The sequence below is a fragment of the Drosophila arizonae genome, chromosome X, assembly GCF_054131065.1.
Source record: "Drosophila arizonae isolate 15081-1271.41 chromosome X, UAZ_ARI_1.0, whole genome shotgun sequence".
Lineage (NCBI taxonomy): Eukaryota > Metazoa > Arthropoda > Insecta > Diptera > Drosophilidae > Drosophila > Drosophila arizonae.
Genome location: NC_142927.1, coordinates 22867207 through 22886331, shown reverse-complemented (window position 1 = coordinate 22886331; position 19125 = coordinate 22867207). Strand labels below are relative to the sequence as shown.

Sequence of the window (19125 nt, the reverse complement as noted above, 5' to 3'; positions counted from 1 at the left end):
TATATTTTTATGCATATATATATGTATATATATATAAATAAATTTATATAATTTTTTTTTTTTTAACAAACCAATCAAATACTAATTTAAATGAGCTTTAATTTTGTATTGCATTTTCAAATGATTGAAACACGATATAATTTGAATTCATTTATGTTAGTGCGTGCTCTATCAATCGATTATAATTATCTCAGGTTCCTATCGATATATGGCTCATGTTGACAATAACTATCGTATTTAACTATTGAAGTGTTTCTGATAACGGAAAACAAAAAGTAATGTATTTTATATACATGCAATATATTTGGCAAAACTTATAAATATACTCTCAGCTTCCAGTTTATAAATTTCGACGCGTCTCATTGCCAAACGAACTTAATGTTTTTATTTGATCAGTACAAATATTCAGTTGACGTCGCGACGTTGGTAAATCTTAAAATTGGCAAATCCAGAATGACGCTTTCTGCTAGTTCATTTCAGCGTCAGCCCTTGCGGTGTTGAGACTATGCGTTTCACTTGTGGCACTTGCCACTGTGTCAAGATGTTGGCTCATTGTCCTTTTTCCCACCCAACTTAGGGGCTGTGGACGATTTCGAATCCGCTATCTTCGTCATGTCCGCTTTGTCGCACTGCACCTCCAATAGCTTCACATGAGCGATTGTTTGGCCGAAGAGCTTTTGCCTAAGGCTTGGCCTTTTGGCCTCTATTCGGTGCACCTTGACGTCGGCCGACAGCCCCAATTCCGTCAGGTTCACTTCGCATTCGCGCTGTCGCTGTCTGTGACGCCGTTGCCTGTTTCGATGCTTGCCGCCCACTGTTAGTTCATTGGAATACTGCAGACTGCAAGAGGGAGTGCTGCTGCCGCTGTCGCTGTGATTGCCTGACTTGGCCTGCTTCGTTCGGGAATGCTTCTGCTCCAGCTCGCATTTGTTCTTCAGAGCCACCTCCTCAATATGCCGCTCCTACGAAGCGGAGGAACGGCCATTTAGAAACAAGAGCGTATATAAGGTTTAAGGTTTAAGTTTAGAATTTACAAGTTGTGGCACCTACAAACATGGCGCGCCTGTGCTTATCGCGCTTGGCCAGGACCACCACCCAGGCGCCGTAGGACAGCATAATGCCAGCGGGCACCAGCATCCCAGCCAGAGCAGCTGTCTTCCGTATCCAGGCATGATACACAGCCATGAAGATCACTGCCAAAGAATAATGATAAAAATAAATTTTTTAAATGGATTCAATTGCAGAGAAAACGTTCCTGAGGCATGAGTTTCTGATGAAAATCTACTGAATGATCGGAATGACGAAAATTTGTATTTTTTTTTATAATTTACAATGGAATTTTTGTCCTGCATTCGTCCGCTCGACTTTTCGAATGGGACTCTCAAATACTCTTACTAGTCGCATAAGGAACTACTAGCTCATTTATACTAAGAGACATTAAGTCTACACACTTCGCATAAAAAGTATTCCTGTAAAGCTGTTATGGATTAGGCTTAGGTGAGAAGCGCAGAGAAGATCGAGCTGTTATGGATTAGGCTTAGGTGAGAAGCGCAGAGAAGATCGCCTGACTGATGGACGGACATGACTAGAACGAATAGGCTTGTCGTCCTAATCAAGAATATATATAAATATCGATATTTTGAAGACCTATCAAAATAATAGTTGCAGTTCATTTAAGTATATATTTAATATAATTGGGTTTTTGGGATATCTGTTCTTCTTCTTACCTAGAAAGGCAACAATTACGGCCACAAGTCGTCCATTGGCTTTTCGTTCCTCCTGCAAAGGAAAATGTAGTTAAAAAATTATCTGAATAGATGATATACCTATATTTCTTATATGAAAATTTGACCAGCCAAACCTAGTTCATACAAATGCCATTTAGTTATGGCTTATAATAGTTTGAGTGCCACAATAGAAGGAAAATGATTATTTTCTGTGCAATTTCCAGAGGTCCATACGTTTTAAATATTTCCCATTTCGGATATAGAATCTAGATATCAATTTACTATATTAACATTAATAATAAAGTGCATAAGATTTGGCACAAAAGCTATTCAAAAATTGCTCTTGATTTCCCATGGTAAAGGCTATAAGTGCAGTCGCTGCGTCAACTGCGCAGTAAGCAGAGAAGCAGAGAATGAGTGGAGCAGGATTTCAGAGTATTTGCCAGTGGGTCCAACTGGAGTAACCATAGAGTAAATAATTATATTTCAAGCATAAAGTCTAGTGGGCATTGCACGAAACTTATATACCCGTTTCACTTTATAAGCGAATCAATGACGATTGTAAAAGAACGTCTGTATGTATATGTATATATTTATATATGAAGAGCTCATACGTAATATGCATACATATAGATATGTATATGTACGTATATGTATGTATATAGGCGTGGCTTACCCTATATTAAGCTGCAATATTCTGGGCTATGAATGGATCGATATACATACATACACGCATACCAACTGACATACTTTTGAATGTGTGTATGTGTGTGTGCCAACATTGTTTATAATCTCACGTTCGCACAAGATCTGAGCATCTGCAAATTTGTATTATGCATACAGACGTGCATATCCGATCGAGATATATATATATATATATGTATACATGTATATATTTGTACAAATATATATATTGTATATGTGAATGAAACTTTTGATGGCGCTGTTCATATGGTCTCTGCGCCACACACGCACACACACACACACACGTATGACAGCCCCTTAAACTTTGGATGAATCAGTGTTGGAATTTCTCGTTGGTGCCAGGTGCAACAGCACCGATAATGATAAGAGGACACTGACTCACTCCTTGGTTCACACTTACTCGCGATTTGATGTCTAGGATTTCCTTGAGGTTCTGTTGTATGATATCATCGTCCGACATGGACGTGATGCTCGTCCTGCTTTTGCCACGCTCCAGCGAACCCGTCACATTGGGGATCTGCATGGCCAGCGTCGCAGCTGCTGCGGCGCTGCGCACTGTGTGGGATTGGGGGCGATGGCCAGTTGCCATTGGGCTCATAAATTGGCTAATTGAGAACACTGGTTAAGGAAAGGCAGATGCCAGCTAACTGGATGGAAGAACGCGCGGCACAATCAGAGCGTTACATTCGGCCCGGAGCGTCGAGCAATCGAAAATGCTAACTGAACCGATCTGATGAAAAATCAAAGCGATCCGGACATCGTTTAATGTTATTGTTGCCTTTAGTTTCATCTCTCCGGCTCTACAGCTCTACGGCTCTACGGCTCTCCATCCGCACGAAATTTCGGTTCGAACATTTTTGTGGCCGAGCATTTGTTTTTAAGTATGTATCGAATCCAGCAGCAGCAGCACACACAATATTTACTGTTTGTTTATTTACATTACAGTGAATGATTCGGAATATGTGTGAATATATGTACATACATACATACGTACGTATATGTATATATATCTACATGCATCAAACTTGTGAGCACATGGCAAATGTATACGTGTATAAGTCTGTATACAATGTATATCTACAGATATCCATGAATGTGTTTGAGCACTCGGAGAGCCGAAGCCTTAATACACTCTCGCCCATTTGCGGTTTAGTTTACGATCATAGTTCAGACAATAGATTTAGAATAGATTTTTGATACGTTTACCTTAGTGTATGGCATGCCACTCTGGCCTACAGCAGAGCTGTGGCGCATATGACTGGTTGTATAGGGTAGGCATTATAGTTAAATCAGCATACGTGAGCTATGCGGCAAACTGAACCGTGGGATGTTTGATCGGTCGAGGGATACCCCGCGAAAAACGTGCCAAATGGCTAGTTTTTGTAACGTGAATAGAAAATGAGAAAATCCGGGTATGAGGGCTTCCTGACATATGACGGATATATAATTATGTATTTACAAATACTTTCCAGCAGGACTAAGAACTGAGGCGATTTGGTAATGCTTGTCCGCATGAACGACAAAGCTAGAACCTAGAGACCAGAGCTGGAACAATAGCTATAGACAATGCAATATGGGCATATTCTTTCTCTCCCCATAGATCGTGCCAGTCCTTCAATTTCCAATATCGTTAACATTCACTACTTTGATTTGGTATTTTTGGCATAGCTTGAATACCATAAAAACTTGAGATTTAATTAGCTTTGAGGATTCATGAATTGAAGGCATTGTAGAGTATCTGCTAGTCTACTGCCGAGCATTCTTACACGTTTAATAAGTATAGTAACTGTAATGGGAAGTGCCAGTGCAGGAGATGAACAAAGCCTCGTGCCGTGGAGCTCTTGCACACATTGTATCTTAAGTCTATTCATTTACACACACACAATTGCACATACGCTGGATTTATAAACTAAATGTTGTTTTCCATGTCCGATTCTTATAATTTTCAGGGCATATTTATGATGTACATCTGTTTATACTTACGTACCTGAATCGCAGACGTTACTATTTAAAATGAGTATTTGTGGAATCTCGCGTAATATGTACTTGAAATATTTAATGCCTGATCTTAAGCCATCATCGTGATATTGATAAAAATGTAGAAATTACGTAAGTTAGACAATATAGTCGATGCTATAGAATCTTATAAATTCTATTTAAATGTTTATGTAGCTCTATATATGTGTTTGTATATTTAAATAAAAAATTAAAAAGAATAATAAATTATGAAATAAAGAAGGTATAACAGCATTTTAAATTTACGTTGGAGTACCAAGTCATCAATCTTTCAAGCTATGGTACTCATTTTTGTACCTATCGATTTTTTACTCAATTTGGCACTGTTAGCATACAATGTCTTTCTCGGTAAGTGTTATGTGTTTATCGTTTGGCCCGGTATTAAAAGAAAATAAAAATTAATTCGTGGCTTGTGCTAAATTCTTGTGATTTTGCATGAGAATTTCATTTCCGTTTGCCACAATATAAATGTTGTTGCATATTTGTTTGTGTTTAAGAAAGCAACAGTGCCAAAATGAGTAAAGCATTGGCGCAAATTGGAGATGATAATTTCATAAAGCAACCGCCAAAGCAATTATTATTCGACTTGTTTTTGTTTTTATTTAGATGTATATAAATACTGACGATTCTGTTTCTGTTCAAAGCTACCTGACTTGGCATATTAAATTATCATAATCAAGTCTTCATAGAATACAAATTCACTCGTCGAGTCGACCTCATTTCGTCTACGGGAACAAACTAGTCATAAAGTAAAACTACATCAAACTAAACAGACCTCCCAGTCATTTATAAAATATATATATATATTTCGAAATAAAATATTTTCTTTACAAAATATTTTCTTCCAAAATATTTTCACAAAATATCACAAAATAACAAAATATTCGCAACAGTGGACCTGTTGTTACATGAGTAATCGGTACTCCTTCAAAATTATTCGATAAGTAAAAGTATCGCAATTCGCAACAAGCGCGCCCATTTTGTTAGCGTCCGGAATTAGTTTTGCACAGTTTCAAACGAGCGTCGATTTAAGCAAGAGTGAAAATTGAAACACGTGTAAGTTTCAGAAAAAGTGCAATTTATTATAATAGTGATAATGTTGATGCACATTTTGTGCCGTGGCATTTACTAAAGTGAACGAATGTTGTTTCTTTCGCAGGCAACTGACGCTAGCGTGTAGTCTTAATTTGTATATCTTTAGTTTGTTTTTTTTTTTTTTTTGTATTTTTTTGTTTTGACTTTAAGTATGGAGTTACGTATGTGGAAAGCGCTACTCTTGCAGTGGGTAAGTTTGTTAAATGCCTTACTGAGACCGGCTAGGGATTGCCCATTCATCCATTAATTTCTGTTCCTACCTTTTAATACTAGGTTCAGAAGTGCAATTTCCTTACAAATGTTATCTGTCTTGAAGATTCCGAAATCGAGGACTTTTTCAAACAATATACCCAGTATGTACAAGTTGGGCAGTCATCTGGACGATCGGCATCGTCGCCCAAAAGCCCATCCCCATTTTCTCCGGGAGAACTGCAGACATTTCTAAAAGGTGCATTCGGATGCTCAAAACGCAATTATAGTGAATAATGAATACTTCTGTTTTTAGATGTGTATCCACACTTTAAGCCGCTTCTGGAGCGCAATGGCCGTATAATGGCAAATGATTATGCCTATGTCTACACACTTCTCATGCACTACGCTTGCGTTCAGTGCCCGAGCGAATATTTTCATAATATTTGCAGGACTCTGCCAGACCTTACACAGCAGTACATGGCGGCATTTTTCACTCAGGCTATGAAAAATCCAGATATGAATCGTTCTCACTTGCGCGAGACCATTGCTGGCATCAGTGAAATTGTTGAGAGTGCAGAATCGTCTCCGACCCAGTCGCAGCCGCGTGGCCTCACATTCCTAACTGTTGGCGCCACATTCGACAATAATGGTGATCTAAAATCCTCTGAGCTCGATGGCAACAGTAAGGATTCGGCTTCAATCGACAACGATTCGACTGTGGGCACGAATTTTGCCACTCCCCATCCAGTGCAACGTGAGCTGTGCAGCTTACTAGATGTTAGCCCAAATTACGCTCCGTCGACACCAAAAACAGTGCTGCTCGAGCAGCGCACACGCGAGGTTTTAGGATTGCGGGTAAGAAATCAACCAACTCAAGAATATCTAATCTTGCAGCCATATTCTAATTCTTTAATAACTTTCGCAGGCTCAGCTGGAGACCGAGCGCTATGAAAAGACTGTTTTAGAAGACCAAATTTTGGAGAATGAGCAACTAATCTCTTCGCTTAGTAAAGGTATGGACCGAAAACATATCTTCGACTTTTATGAACAAGCTTAATTGCAATTGAATTTCTTCACAGAGAACACTGTGAAAAAGCAGCAACTGGCCAAGCTTGCGGCCTCACTGGAAAATGATAGCGAAGAGCGTACTTACATACATAACATCGTACCCGACGAAATTGAGAATGTATGTTATTGAGTGCTGAACGCGGCGCAGGTAGACGCCGCTTATACCTGAATCTTTTATTAATTCCGCTCTTTCCTACCGCAATAATAGCTAAAACGACAGCTGCTCAAAGAGATTAACAAGAAGGAGGCCTTTCTTGCCCAGAGCAGAGATGAAGTGCAGGTGTTGAAGGATAATTATAACATATTAGCGGAGAGGGTACGTTCCAACTTTATAGTATATCTAATAATATTACATTCGCACATTTATTGCTTAATCCAGAGTACAAATGCTTACGTAGATTCTAAAGACAGAAAGTAGAATACAGAAAAAGTAAAATGTCTGAAAATAGAATATAGATAAAGGGAAAGTACAAACATCGTATTCCGACTATGTATATAGATTAAATATGTTTAGGTTTAAATAGTTAGCAAATATTTAAGTTATCTAATAATAGAAAATTGTAATATTTGTGATTTTTCATGTAAATGAATGTAAATTTATGCAGCGCTAGAGGCTAGCAGACACAAATATTTACCAAATCTTGTATAAATTACTGCCTAATTTCTTACATAGGGACCTTCATTTAGTCATATTCAGCTGCATGTAGTCCAGGAATATTCACATCTATTTTATTAGTTGTCATATGATTCCTTCTGTCTGTTTTATTGTAGAAGTATATAACACAGAGCACATAATTAGGCACCCAAGTTAGTTTCAATAAAAATGTATGCTGTTTAAGGCAACTTAAATGTGCAATCAATGTTTCCCCAAAGAAGAAATGAACGCCAGAGAACTTATTTTTATAGAAAACTATGCAATATATCAATAGATCATTATCACAATCAATTAAATTAAGCGAGCTTTAATTATTTCCCATTTCGATCTAATTTACACTCTAACTATAATATTTGATAAGATAAGGTAAGATCATTCGTGGATTTTAGATTTTTTAGAAAGTCTGCTTGAAACTTCAATTAACCGATTTATTTAATTCTCAGCACAAATCCTGTGAGGAACAGCTTTACGATTGCCTTGATAAGGTAGAAAATCTGGAACTCCGACTGGCTGCTGCTACTCAGTCGTTGACCACCAAGGACGCTGAAATCTCTAGTCTGTTGCGTGATAAACTCGAGGTGGAGCGATGCCTGCAGGAGGCTCGCACCGAGTTGCATAATGGCCGTGAGGTCCTCAACGCTTCATCGGATTTGCTCGATACAAGTCAATCGACGGCTAGTATGAATACCACACCGGAAACTTTAGCTAGTTCCGTAATTGACAAGCAGTTGCGCGAGAAAGAGCTCGAAAACGATGATCTGCGCGATCAACTGGACGCCATTGCTAGAGAAAAGAAGAGCATTTTGCATGAATTGTTAATGATTGTACAGCCTTATCAACCAGAAATAACTTTGTCGCCTGATCACTCACAGATATTGGGCCTGGTAGAGCGTAGCTTGGCCGATATATCCGTCCGCTACAAGAGAGAACAGAAACGTGTGCAGGAACTGCAGGCTCAGATGACGGCGTCCGGGTCGCAAAAGAGTCAGTTAACTCCACCAGTAGATGTTGAGCAATGTGACATTGCCGTCCAGACAATCAAAGAAGAGAGTCAGTCAACTCCACCAGTAGATATTGAGCAGTGTGACATTGCTATCCAGACAATCAAAGAGAGTCAGTCAACATCATCAGTAGATGTTGTACAGTGTGACATAGCCGTCCAGACTATTAAAGAAGAGACTCAGTTAACTCCACCAGTAGATGTTGAGCAGTGTAACATTGCTATCCAGACAATCAAAGAAGAAAGTCAGTTAACTCCTCCTGTAGATGTTGAGCAGTGTAACATTGCCGTCCAGACCAATAAAGAAACTCCAGTAAGTGCTCAGCAGTGTGACATTGCCGTCCAGACGATTCCAGAACCGGTCAAAGAACAGCTTCAATTGAAGGATGCTAAAATAACGAAAATTGGTAGGGAATTAATTAAGGTTTGTGGTATAAATCGTATGTTGCTACAAAATCGCTTGATTACAGAAAATCAAGACCCATCGGCTCGTAGTCAAGAACTGCAGGATCTTGAAATGCGTATTTTGGCTAAGGAAGAAATAATTGCTGATCAGGAAAACCAAATATTTATGAACCAGCAGCATATTAGTGAATACCAACAGAAGCTAAACGATACGAACGGCCAGCTTCAAGCGGCCCATCTGAAGCTGAATGATATTCAAGAGCAGCTTAACGAATATCAACAGAAGCTTAAAGATACTTTGGAGGAGTTTAATCATGATCAGGAAGAAAGAATTGCTGCTGAGCAGGAGGAGGGGCAGGAGCAACAGGAGCCGCTGGACGAAGATGATTTGCTAGAGCCACAGGAGCAGATAAATCTTAGTCTGCAACATGTAGACGACTACCAGGTGCAAATTGATAGCTACCAGCAACAGCTAATTGAATATCAGCAAAAGCTTAACGAAACTCAGAAGAAGCTGAATAATAGCAAGGAGGAGCTGAAAGAAACTGAGAAGCAGCTGAATGGTAGTAAGGAACAGCTACAGTCTACTAATCAACAACTAAAGGTAACTCTAAAGCAGTTAAGTGACTATCAGCAGCAGATGGCTGATTACCAGAAGCGGATAATCGAAACTCAGAAGCTGCTGAATGATAATAAGGTTGCAATTGATAGTGAGCAGTTGGTAAACGAGGCTCAGCAGGCACTAAGCAATAATCAACAGCAGTTGCAGAGCTTCATCCAAACAATATGCGCTCGATTTAATCTAGAGGCAACCTCGGAAAATGGCCTGGAAGAAGTCGAGAAGATTTTGATAGATTGGGTAGAGCGAATGGAGAACCAGCTGAAGCAGAAGGAATCCGAGATGTTGCAGCAATCTGAAGAACTCACGGTCGTAAGCAACATCTCTGATTGCATCTTGGACACCATGAATCCATATTTGAAGCCAGCAATTGAGGAGGTTAACATAGAAGCGTTGCCCATGAAGCTTAAATTCTTGCACAATCAGCTCAAACAGCTTGTGATGAAATATGAGCGATTGAACGATAAATGTAAGGTTCTAGAACGCAATGTAGCGCAGTCCGAAGAAGTAAGGAGACAGGAGCAAAACACAATGCAAAGGCAGCACAACGAGACTATTTTGAGGCTGACAGGCAAACTAGGTCAATTGGAAATGCAATGTGATAAAGTTACGAAAGAGCTGACACTGAAAAAGGTAGAATGCAAAAATATTGGCGAAGAGCTGCGAATCCAAAAGGATCTAAAAGTTGCTCATAAGAATGACGTTAGCAATACAAATGGGGACTCAAAGGGCAACATTGAGCACAAGTTTCACATTAATATTAAAACTGAAGCAGCAACGGTACAAAATGGAAATCATGCTGAGACCGAGTCTCAGGAGTTGGCTGGCATTAAAGATGGACTGAGGGCTGCCAATAAAATACAAGCAAAATTGGAACAGGAGCTTGCGGAGAAAACGAAGATCGTTCAGATGGGCGAGTCTACAATCCAGGGGCTTCAAAAAGAGATCATGGCCAAAACTAAGCAGTTTGACCAGCTAAAAGAGAACTTGGAACAGGAACTTGCGGAGCAAACTAAGCTCGTTCAGATGAGCGAGTCTACGGTTCAGAAGCTTCAAAAGGAGCTCATGGAAAAATCTCAACAGTTTGAGAAGTCAAAAAGCGAGTTGGAACGGGAGCTTAGGGAGAAGACGAGGCTAATGAAAATGGGCGAGTCTACGATCGAGACACTTCAAAAAGAGATCATGGCAAAATCCCAGCAGTTTGAGAAATCAAGAAATGAATTGGAACAGGAGCTTGCGGAGAAAACGAAGATCGTTCAGATGGGCGAGTCTACGATCGAAACGCTTCAAAAAGAGATCAAAGAGAAAACCCAACTGTTTGAGAACTCAAGAAGCGAGTTGGAGCGGGTGCTTGCGGAGAAGACGGAGGTTCTTCAAATGGGCGAGTCTACCATCCAGACGCTTCAAAAAGAGCTTGTAGCTAAGTCCGAGAACTTGGAGAAAATAAATAACGAGCTGCAATGGGAGCTTGCGGAGAAAACGCGGCTCCTTCAGATGGGCGAGGCTACGATCAAAACACTTCAAAAAGAGATCATGGCCAAATCTATGCAGTTGGAGAAGACAAAGGGCGAACTTGAACAGTCAGAGCAAAAACTAGAGTCTGCTCAGCAAAAGTTGGAGCTGGCTTTGCAGAAGGTGTTGGAAAAAGATTTAGCTGCAACAGAGGTTCATGATTTAGAGGACTTATTAAAGAGCGAACAGCACAAGAATTTGAACCTGGAACAGGAGAAAATACAGCAGATAGAGCAGAAGCGCATCATCGAAAAGCAGCTGGCAGATGTTCAGTGCTTGATCTGTAAGAGAGAGGACGAATTGGAGAAGACCAAAACACAGCTGGACTCGAGCACCAAGCGATTGGAGAAAATTTCCATTAAACTGGGCGAACAACAAGCAGTATTATCCAAAACACAACGGGAAATGTCTCAGTCCAAGGCAAAGCAGACCGAACAGGCGGAGCTAATCACTGCATTACAAAACGAAAAGGAGAGTCTCCAGATGGACTTGCGCAAGACAAAGGAGCGTGCGAACCGGTCGGAGGAGAAGCAGGCCACCTTAGAGCAGCTACGCGTTGAGGCAGAATCAGAACGCGATGCATATCGTGATCAACTAATGAAGTATGAGAGAGAGTCAAAGAAGGCTCACAATATTATTCGCGATCTGGAGCATCAGGCGAAAAAGACAGAGAATGAGAAGGTGAAACTGGTCCATGAAATTGGTGGACTCAATTCTGAAATAGTGCAGCAGAAGAAACAGCTATCAGAGTTGAAAGACCAGCTGCAGCAGTCCAAAGATGCAATGCGTGACCTAATTATAGCCCATGAAAAAAATGCCGCTGCCAGTGCTGAGCAGTCGGAGCAAGACCGCTCGAATCTGGAGCAGCTGCAGTCAGAACTATTGGCAGCTCACCAGGAGCTGGAAGCAATGAAGAAGAAGCACGAGTCCCTGACGTCTGAACTAAATAATAAGTTGACTGAACTTGAAGCGGAGCGCAGCAAGAGCAAGGAACGTGAATTAATGCTGAAGCGTAAGCAAAACCTTCTGAATGAGGAACTGGAAAAGTGCAATGCTGAACTAGCTGAGATCCGTAGCGCCCATGAACAGCTAATAAAGGCAACTGAGATGCAGACCATGGAGCGCTTCAGCGAATTGCAGGAAACCCAGCTGCAATTGAAACAGCAGCGAGACAGCCTCATTCAGCGCGACCTCGATTGCCAGATATTGCAGGCAAAGTATCGTGAAACCAAGGAAGAGATGTCTCGCTGTGAGCAACGGTTGAAGGATCACCGTCTGGAGATGGAGGGCAAACTGGAAAAAATGAAGTCCAAAATGGTAAGTAAACGCCCGACTTGCTCTAGTTTATAAACATATTGTACTCGTATGCTTCTTGTTGTCTGATTTGTGCTGGCCTTAACTGTTTTTGATATCTATAACATTTCGTTCTCTCGTGCACACAATAACTCATTAGCTCAATATGACGCTGTACTAAAACAAATATTATATATCATTTAGATGTTTTTTTGAGCTAATTTTGCAATTAATATCTGAAGCTTTTCAATATCAAAGTTTATAACAAATGCCTAAATTTAATGACTTCAGTTTGTGCACTTTTCGTGTGGACCCAAAAGGCTAAAGTTGTCTAATGTCTAAACGATTTTAATATGACTTTCTTCATTGCTGGCTAATAGATAATAGATCACAATAGTGGATCATAAATATATATAGAGAAAATCATCTAGTCTGCAGCAAATTTAACAGATGATGCGATCTGTCTGTGTATATATACTCCTAGATCCTAGATCCTATTAGAGATCATATATATTTCGTTGGCCCATCCTCAATCTCACTCTACTTCTTTACAAATAATTCATAATTTGAATTAGCCGCTAAGGCTAGTTTCTTGAAGTGAATTTGGGGTTTTCAATGGCCCAGGATATTTCCTAGTCGGGCACTCTCGACTTGAGCTGCCGTGTCTAAACTAATTTCAGCTGTAGTCAGCGTCATGTGAGAGCTCATTTGAATTCAGTATTGTAGATGTTGAAATGTAATATTAGTTCTTTAAGAGGGACATCATCTATGTTTGCTCTTTCGTAGTTGTGTCTGTCCTGTTCTGTCGTGTTATGTTATTTATGTGTGTGTTGTTGGTTGGGACTGATTAAGACGTTCTAGCAATCAATCATCAGAGGAGAGGCGATTCGACCAGCTGTTGCTTAAACCCGCCATTGTAGTTACGCATACAAACGATTCACAAACAAGTAGATTAACTAGATTGTCAATCACATTGTAAATTAAATTGCATTTTCTTTGTTTCCTCTTCTCTTTCTCTACTCCACCAACTACAATACCTACTCTTATCACTTATCACTAAACACTTTGCATACACACATACATAATACAATTTGAATCAGCGTCGTAAAGCAGGAAAATGCTATCAAATACAAAAATGCAAAGAGCATAAAGAAAACATCTGGTTAAGACTAGTGATGATGTTGATCGTTGTCTTAGGCGTAACATATTTAATTCTTCAGGCCAATAATGTTGATATTAGTCTAGTATTTAAAAGTCCGCGTGAATTTTGAGTTGAAAAACGTCCGAAACTTTCTTTAAATGTTTGTAAATGAAATTAGCTTTAATAAGTGTTCTGTGACTGAATTCCAACAATTCTAATAAAGAGTGAACAAAGTATACAAAAAGTAACGACATCATAGTGAAAAGCTAATCATAAATATATTATATATATATATATATATAAATTTGTCTCTTTTTCGTTTGCTTTCGATATCCTATTTTCCCTTTTGGTTTTACTTAACCTCCTCACCCACTCACCACTCACTCTTATCACTCACCACTCCCTTGTGCTTTTACTCACCAATCACCACTTACCTCCCTGTACTCACCCATTAACTCACCACTCACACGTACCACTCGCCACTTACCCTAAAAACCACATAATCTGACAACTATAGCGCACATTGTACACGGCGGAGGTGAGCCGTATCAAGGAGAAACAGGAGCGCGAGGCGGCTAACCACAAGGCTGAACTGGAAAAGCTGCATGCTCAGGTGAGTTGGCATAACTGCTAGAATATGAGTGACTGACTGTGATAATAGTAATCATCATGTCTTCAATGGAAACTATTTCATTGTGCACTACCCGAATCTATTGAACATGGATATTCTGGGCCAAAACTAAATCCAAATACTTTTCATGTTCACACATCGTAGGTCGCCAAGTATGAGGAGCATACGCGGAAGCTGTCCGCTCAGATTGTGCGGCTGAATGAGAAGCTTTTGGAGGAGCAAAAGAAACATGCGATTGTCAGTACGCAGCTGCGGCACCTGCAGGAGGCGGAGCTGCCGGCAATGTCATCTCTGCCCGCTGTAGAGGACTGGCAGCCGTTCAAGCGGCCAAGTGCACCATCCGCCAATCTGGGCAGCAATCTGGCCATGGAGGACGAAGAGGGCGAGGTCTTCAATAACACCTACCTGACGGATCTCAAGCTGGGCACCGTTCCCAATATGACGTACGTCCATCGTTCACTTAAGTGTTATTTAATTTTTAATATATTTCCTTTTTTTGCTAACCCAAGGGCCGAAGAGCTGCAGTATCGGAACTCGCTGCAGCCGCCGCATTTGAAGAGCGCCTATGCGGCGCAGTATGACCTGGGCGCCCAGGAGGACGATATTAAAGTAAGCATTCAAAAACCATAGCGATCAAGATGAAGGGAGTGTTTGAGGGCTGAGGCTTTTCGCTTGGTTGGTTGCATCTCTAGTAATGGCCAATGGCTTTAATGTGTTTTAATGTAACTCATCTTTGGCAGGATGGGCCACACAGCCTGGACGACAGCATGAGTGCGCTGCTGAGCACCACAGATGGCCACGGTGTTGGTATGCGCAAGAAGTCCATGGGCACACACTATAAGCGTCCGGGTCCACCAACGCCCAGCAAAAATGGCGGCCGTCTGTCGTTTGGCGGCTCGGAGCCGCCGCGGGAAATACTGCGTGAGACTTGTGATAATAGTGGTACGGCCAAGACCCCGGCCCGCTTTAAGATCTTCGCATCTCGCTTCAGCATTGGCAACGGCGGCGGCGGCGGCGGAGGAGGAGGACAATGTCTGCCACGGGACGAGGTAAGAAAAGCAAGCAAAGAGCATCTGTGTGTTTCTGTCGTCTCCTCTTGTGTTTTAGCCTGTGTTTACTGCCTGTTGTCGTGCCCCCTATAAACGTCCTCGTGCTTTTGTGTGGTTGATGCCGCCACAGCCCATTAAAAGAATAATATGCTCCTTCACAGAGGCGGCGTCACCGTAAAGAGAGCCTGTTAAAGGGCATTATGCATCGCCGTCAATTGCAAACAGCGTTTTGTACATCGACGCCGCGCAGCAGCCGCTCCTTCTATGATCAGCGGCAGCAGCTAATTGTCCACTGTGATGGGCCAGCCGATGGCCAGGAGCTGATAAAGCAAGAGCAGGAAGTCACACCGCACTTGAACGATGCTCTGCCCTTGGCGGCGTCGAATGATCAGAGCGGCAGGCCGAGCATCTGTCGCCGTCGTTTAATAACAACCAGCTCGAGCAGTAGTCTAACATCCGCCACCCAAAGTGTCTCAAGTGGACGCCGACGCAAATCCATTTCGCGCAAATCCATTCACTTGTACGGCAACAGAGGCAGATCCCGTGCTAGATTGTCGTCGACGGCGCAGATGAGTCACAAGCGCATGCAGCAGCGAAGCAAGATTAAGGATCAACGCATTGGATGGTTCGATCGAGGCAGGCAGCTGCTCGATTCTGATGAAGATCCTCCAGAAGAACAAGAAGAAGAGGAAGAAGAAGATACCAAAGAATCTTTGAAGCTTGCCAATGGAACGTATGCCCTATCTAAGCCGAATGAGAACAACAATTACTGCGTGCTCAACCGCAATAATGGCTCATTGATGGCCATGGGTGCCACGATGCTATTGGATAAGAAGACTTGGAATTGCCTGGACATCAAGGCGGAGTCCGAGCTGGAGCGCAGCAGTGATCTTGAGGCGGCCACTTTTTGTGTGGATCGGGCAGCTATGAGCAACTCACATTCCCATTGGGATGACGAGGAGCAGCCAGCTTTGTTGAAGGCGCTGGTCGCCAAATACGACTGCGACCGCGACTCCAACTTGGCTGCGCTACAGCAATTCGAGGAGGATCACGTTTGCGCGTGGCTGAGTGACGGCGCTAGCATCGCTGCCGTTAACAATCTCAGCCACGATATCCATTTCGAAGAGCTGTGCCGCCAGACAGCCTCGACGGCGCCATTTGAGCTGCAGCCGCTGCAATATAGCTATGAATTAATAGAGACCGTGCCGCAGAGGCAGCCGCACAGCGCGTCCAACGCTACGGAGAACACCTCGAACGCCAGCTGCAACACCAACTGCTCGTCGCTGCAATCGTGGACGACGTACTCGCTGAGCCACATTCGTACGCATCGCTTGCCCCAGATAAACGTGACCACCATGGACCGGCTGAGCGAATCGCGACACTTACCCCATCGCAGGCATGGCAATATACTGATGCGTCTCTGGCAACGCCGGCGGCATCGCATGGGCCTCACCAAATCCCTGAGTCTTGGCATTGTCTTGTTCATATTTCTAATGCCGTTCTGTAGCTACCTCACGGCCACAGCTGTCGTGGGCTTGATGCTGTTGCTTCTCTAGCAAAGTGAGGATGAGGCAGGCGGCAGGCGGCAGGCAGCAGGCGGCACACAACAGGCGATATACAGCAGGCGATTTTATGTCAATAATCAAGATTGCAATCGAAATTTGTTTAATATGTGAAACTTCCGTTGTTCCTTTGCAGAACTCGCCACCGAAGCGACGGCTCAGCAACATGTTCAAACGCAAATAGATGTGTTTAACTGCAATATACCATATAGATATCAGATGAACTGATCCTGCCGCGGCCATCCTTTTGTACAGTTAAATATTAATTGCCAGCCGAGTGAAACGTGCTGCTGAAATCTTTTCTCTCTCTCTATCTCTCTCTCTCTCTCTCTCTCAGCTTAAGTTAATTCTTTGTAAAAATAAGTCGAATAACTCCAATGTCAATATAATATGCACATATATTTTTGTTTTTGTCAATCAAAGTCAAAAAACTAACACGTTCTATGTTAAGAGTACTCGCTCACTTTATATATTGTATTGTATATGAACAAAAATATGTTAATGAACTCTATTCTATGATAAACAATATATTTGCCGTGCACATTGATATACATTCATGTGTATATATATATATATGTGTGGATATTTGTATGTTAGCCGAAACGAATGATGCGTTAAGGCGAAATTTGAATAGATCTTTTTATGCAACAATAAATGGTTTGAGATCACCAGATACCAGAAATAAATATCAGTAGCTCATATTAATATACATTTAAATACCAGTTTATATACATATATATATTATTTGTATATATATGTATATAAATATATATAAATATTATTACATATATATTTTTATGTAAGAACTATAGATATACAAAAACTAGACACTTAACGCCTCGAATTCCAATACTTATCGTATATTCTATTCTACTGAAACATTTCAAAGCCGTGTCTTACCTCCAGCGGGCACCAGCAACACTTCAAGCTGAATTTGGGCGGGAGATTGAAGGGTTATGGATACTCCAGTTATGGATACTCCATTTAAGAATATTCCAGCGGAATGAATGATGCGACTTAATCATTTCGAGACATTTTCGATTAGACATTAGCATATTTAGTTAATAAACGAAGCCAATTTATTTGACAGTTATGTGATGTTTTTGAAGCTATTGTGTAGACATAAATGATATATTAATCCGATCAGTACCATTGGCATTTGCGCTTTTGCTGTGAGGTGGGGCATTGAATGAATACTTTTTAGGACACCGCAAATGAAACGAGTTTCGCTTTTTTTTTTTTTTTTTTTTTGAATTTTTCGCAGAGGAAGGTAAGCAGGAGGCTCGCTCAGAGCGGAATCAATCGAACCAGTATTTGGTCTTGGGCCTTCTCATCTGGCCCGCTGACATAATTTAGCATATGGTTAAATATAGTGGATAGTAACTGTGACTAAGCCAAGTGCGCGCAGCAGCAACAACAACAACAAATTTATGTAAAATGTATGTAAGTTACAAACCTGACCGGAATAGCGGTCCAGGTCGGCTACTCTCTCTCTCTCTCTCGCTCTCTCTCTCTCTCTCTGTCTGTCTGGCTCTCTCGCTCTCTTTCGTTTTTATTTTTATTTTTTTGCCGTAATAACTAGCCGTAAACTGTTTGTTTGCACGGAGCTCTGAGCTCCCAGATATTGCGTCGTCTTCGCGATTTCCATTTTCCCATTGGCAGCAGGCGTCATAATAGATCGCCTAATAGACCACATGCATATGCATTTATGCGGAATATCCGTAGCCTGATTAGCAAACTGCGTTTCAGTTTATAATCCAATTCAATGGGATATATTTTTAGGAGAAATATATATAGTATATATATAGTACAACGGATTGGGTGTATCTGGGATCAAACTAAAATATTACCAACTGATATGGTTGTAATCAAACTGTTGTTGGTTATCAAGAGATAAAACTTTAGGCATTTTGCAAATGAGACAATGTGGTTGTTATGTTGTTGTTGTTGTTTTGTTTTTTAACTAAATAATCTTGTCCCAAGTCGAATCAGGCTTTATACAAAATCTACATATTGTTTATATGCAAAAGTATGTTCGTATGTATATTTATTATTTACTTATTTTTGTCGTCTCGACCGAGCGATCGATCGATCGACCGATCCACAACAGTATTCAAATCAGTGGATGGGCCCGAGCAGCAGCCGAAGCCGAAGTTGCAGCTGTTGTTGTTCTTCGGCTCGGGCCCGGCCGAAGCGCGTGCGGTGCCGTACATATATACGTATGTATGAATGTATGTATGTATGTATGTATATATGTATGTCTTAGAAAATCGTACATATATATCGCGTATATATTAAAGCGGCCAAGCGGCGCAGCCAGAGCCGATAAAAGCACCAAGAGATCAGCCGAGTAAATCAGTTTTGATTTAGACCAGAATTCGCATCGACCTAATACGATACGCCAACGCATCCCAACCACAGACCAGAGACCCATCATCGAGATTGCATCACCAAT

At 41.3% G+C, this 19125-nt stretch overlaps 2 protein-coding genes across 5 annotated transcripts; one reads left to right on the top strand and one right to left on the bottom strand.

Moving 5' to 3' along the window:
• Positions 1 to 281: 281 nt before the first annotated feature.
• On the bottom strand, positions 282 to 3377 carry LOC108616554 (uncharacterized). Its single transcript, XM_089473989.1, has 4 exons — positions 2833 to 3377; positions 1728 to 1779; positions 1051 to 1193; positions 282 to 962 (listed from the first exon to the last, which is right to left on the bottom strand). Exons 1-4 carry the CDS (start codon positions 3028 to 3030, stop codon positions 537 to 539), a joined length of 819 nt encoding a protein of 272 aa, XP_089330115.1. The 5' UTR covers positions 3031 to 3377; the 3' UTR covers positions 282 to 536.
• Positions 3378 to 5173: 1796 nt separating this feature from the next.
• Positions 5174 to 17356, top strand: mud (mushroom body defect). 4 transcript variants are annotated; one of them, XM_018014200.2, is made up of 14 exons: positions 5179 to 5504; positions 5608 to 5733; positions 5817 to 5991; positions 6049 to 6590; positions 6661 to 6748; positions 6815 to 6921; positions 7012 to 7119; positions 7902 to 8865; positions 8929 to 12311; positions 13946 to 14041; positions 14204 to 14502; positions 14569 to 14668; positions 14800 to 15108; positions 15270 to 17356. In XM_018014200.2, the coding sequence occupies exons 2-14, from the start codon at positions 5695 to 5697 to the stop codon at positions 16662 to 16664; spliced, it is 7605 nt and encodes a 2534-aa protein (XP_017869689.2). In that variant the 5' UTR covers positions 5179 to 5504; positions 5608 to 5694; the 3' UTR covers positions 16665 to 17356. The 4 variants fall into 4 exon arrangements, with proteins under 4 accessions (XP_089330091.1, XP_089330090.1, XP_017869689.2 ...); XM_089473965.1 differs by having other exon boundaries at positions 5174 to 5504; positions 5694 to 5733; positions 7902 to 12311; XM_089473964.1 differs by having other exon boundaries at positions 5176 to 5504; positions 7902 to 12311.
• The last annotated feature ends 1769 nt before the right edge of the window (positions 17357 to 19125 follow it).

Excerpts from the sequence above, each read along its gene's own strand:
- LOC108616554 (XM_089473989.1), bottom strand. The coding sequence starts at position 3,030 with ATGAGCCCAATGGCAACTGGCCATCGCCCCCAATCCCACACAGTGCGC. Across the intron at positions 1,194-1,727 it reads CGTAATTGTTGCCTTTCTAG|TGATCTTCATGGCTGTGTAT; the intron begins GTAAGAAGAAGA and ends ATTCTTTGGCAG. Across the intron at positions 963-1,050 it reads AGCACAGGCGCGCCATGTTT|GAGCGGCATATTGAGGAGGT; the intron begins GTAGGTGCCACA and ends TCCGCTTCGTAG.
- mud (XM_089473965.1), top strand. The coding sequence starts at position 5,695 with ATGGAGTTACGTATGTGGAAAGCGCTACTCTTGCAGTGG. Across the intron at positions 7,120-7,901 it reads ATAACATATTAGCGGAGAGG|CACAAATCCTGTGAGGAACA; the intron begins GTACGTTCCAAC and ends TTTAATTCTCAG. Across the intron at positions 12,312-13,945 it reads AAAAAATGAAGTCCAAAATG|CGCACATTGTACACGGCGGA; the intron begins GTAAGTAAACGC and ends TGACAACTATAG.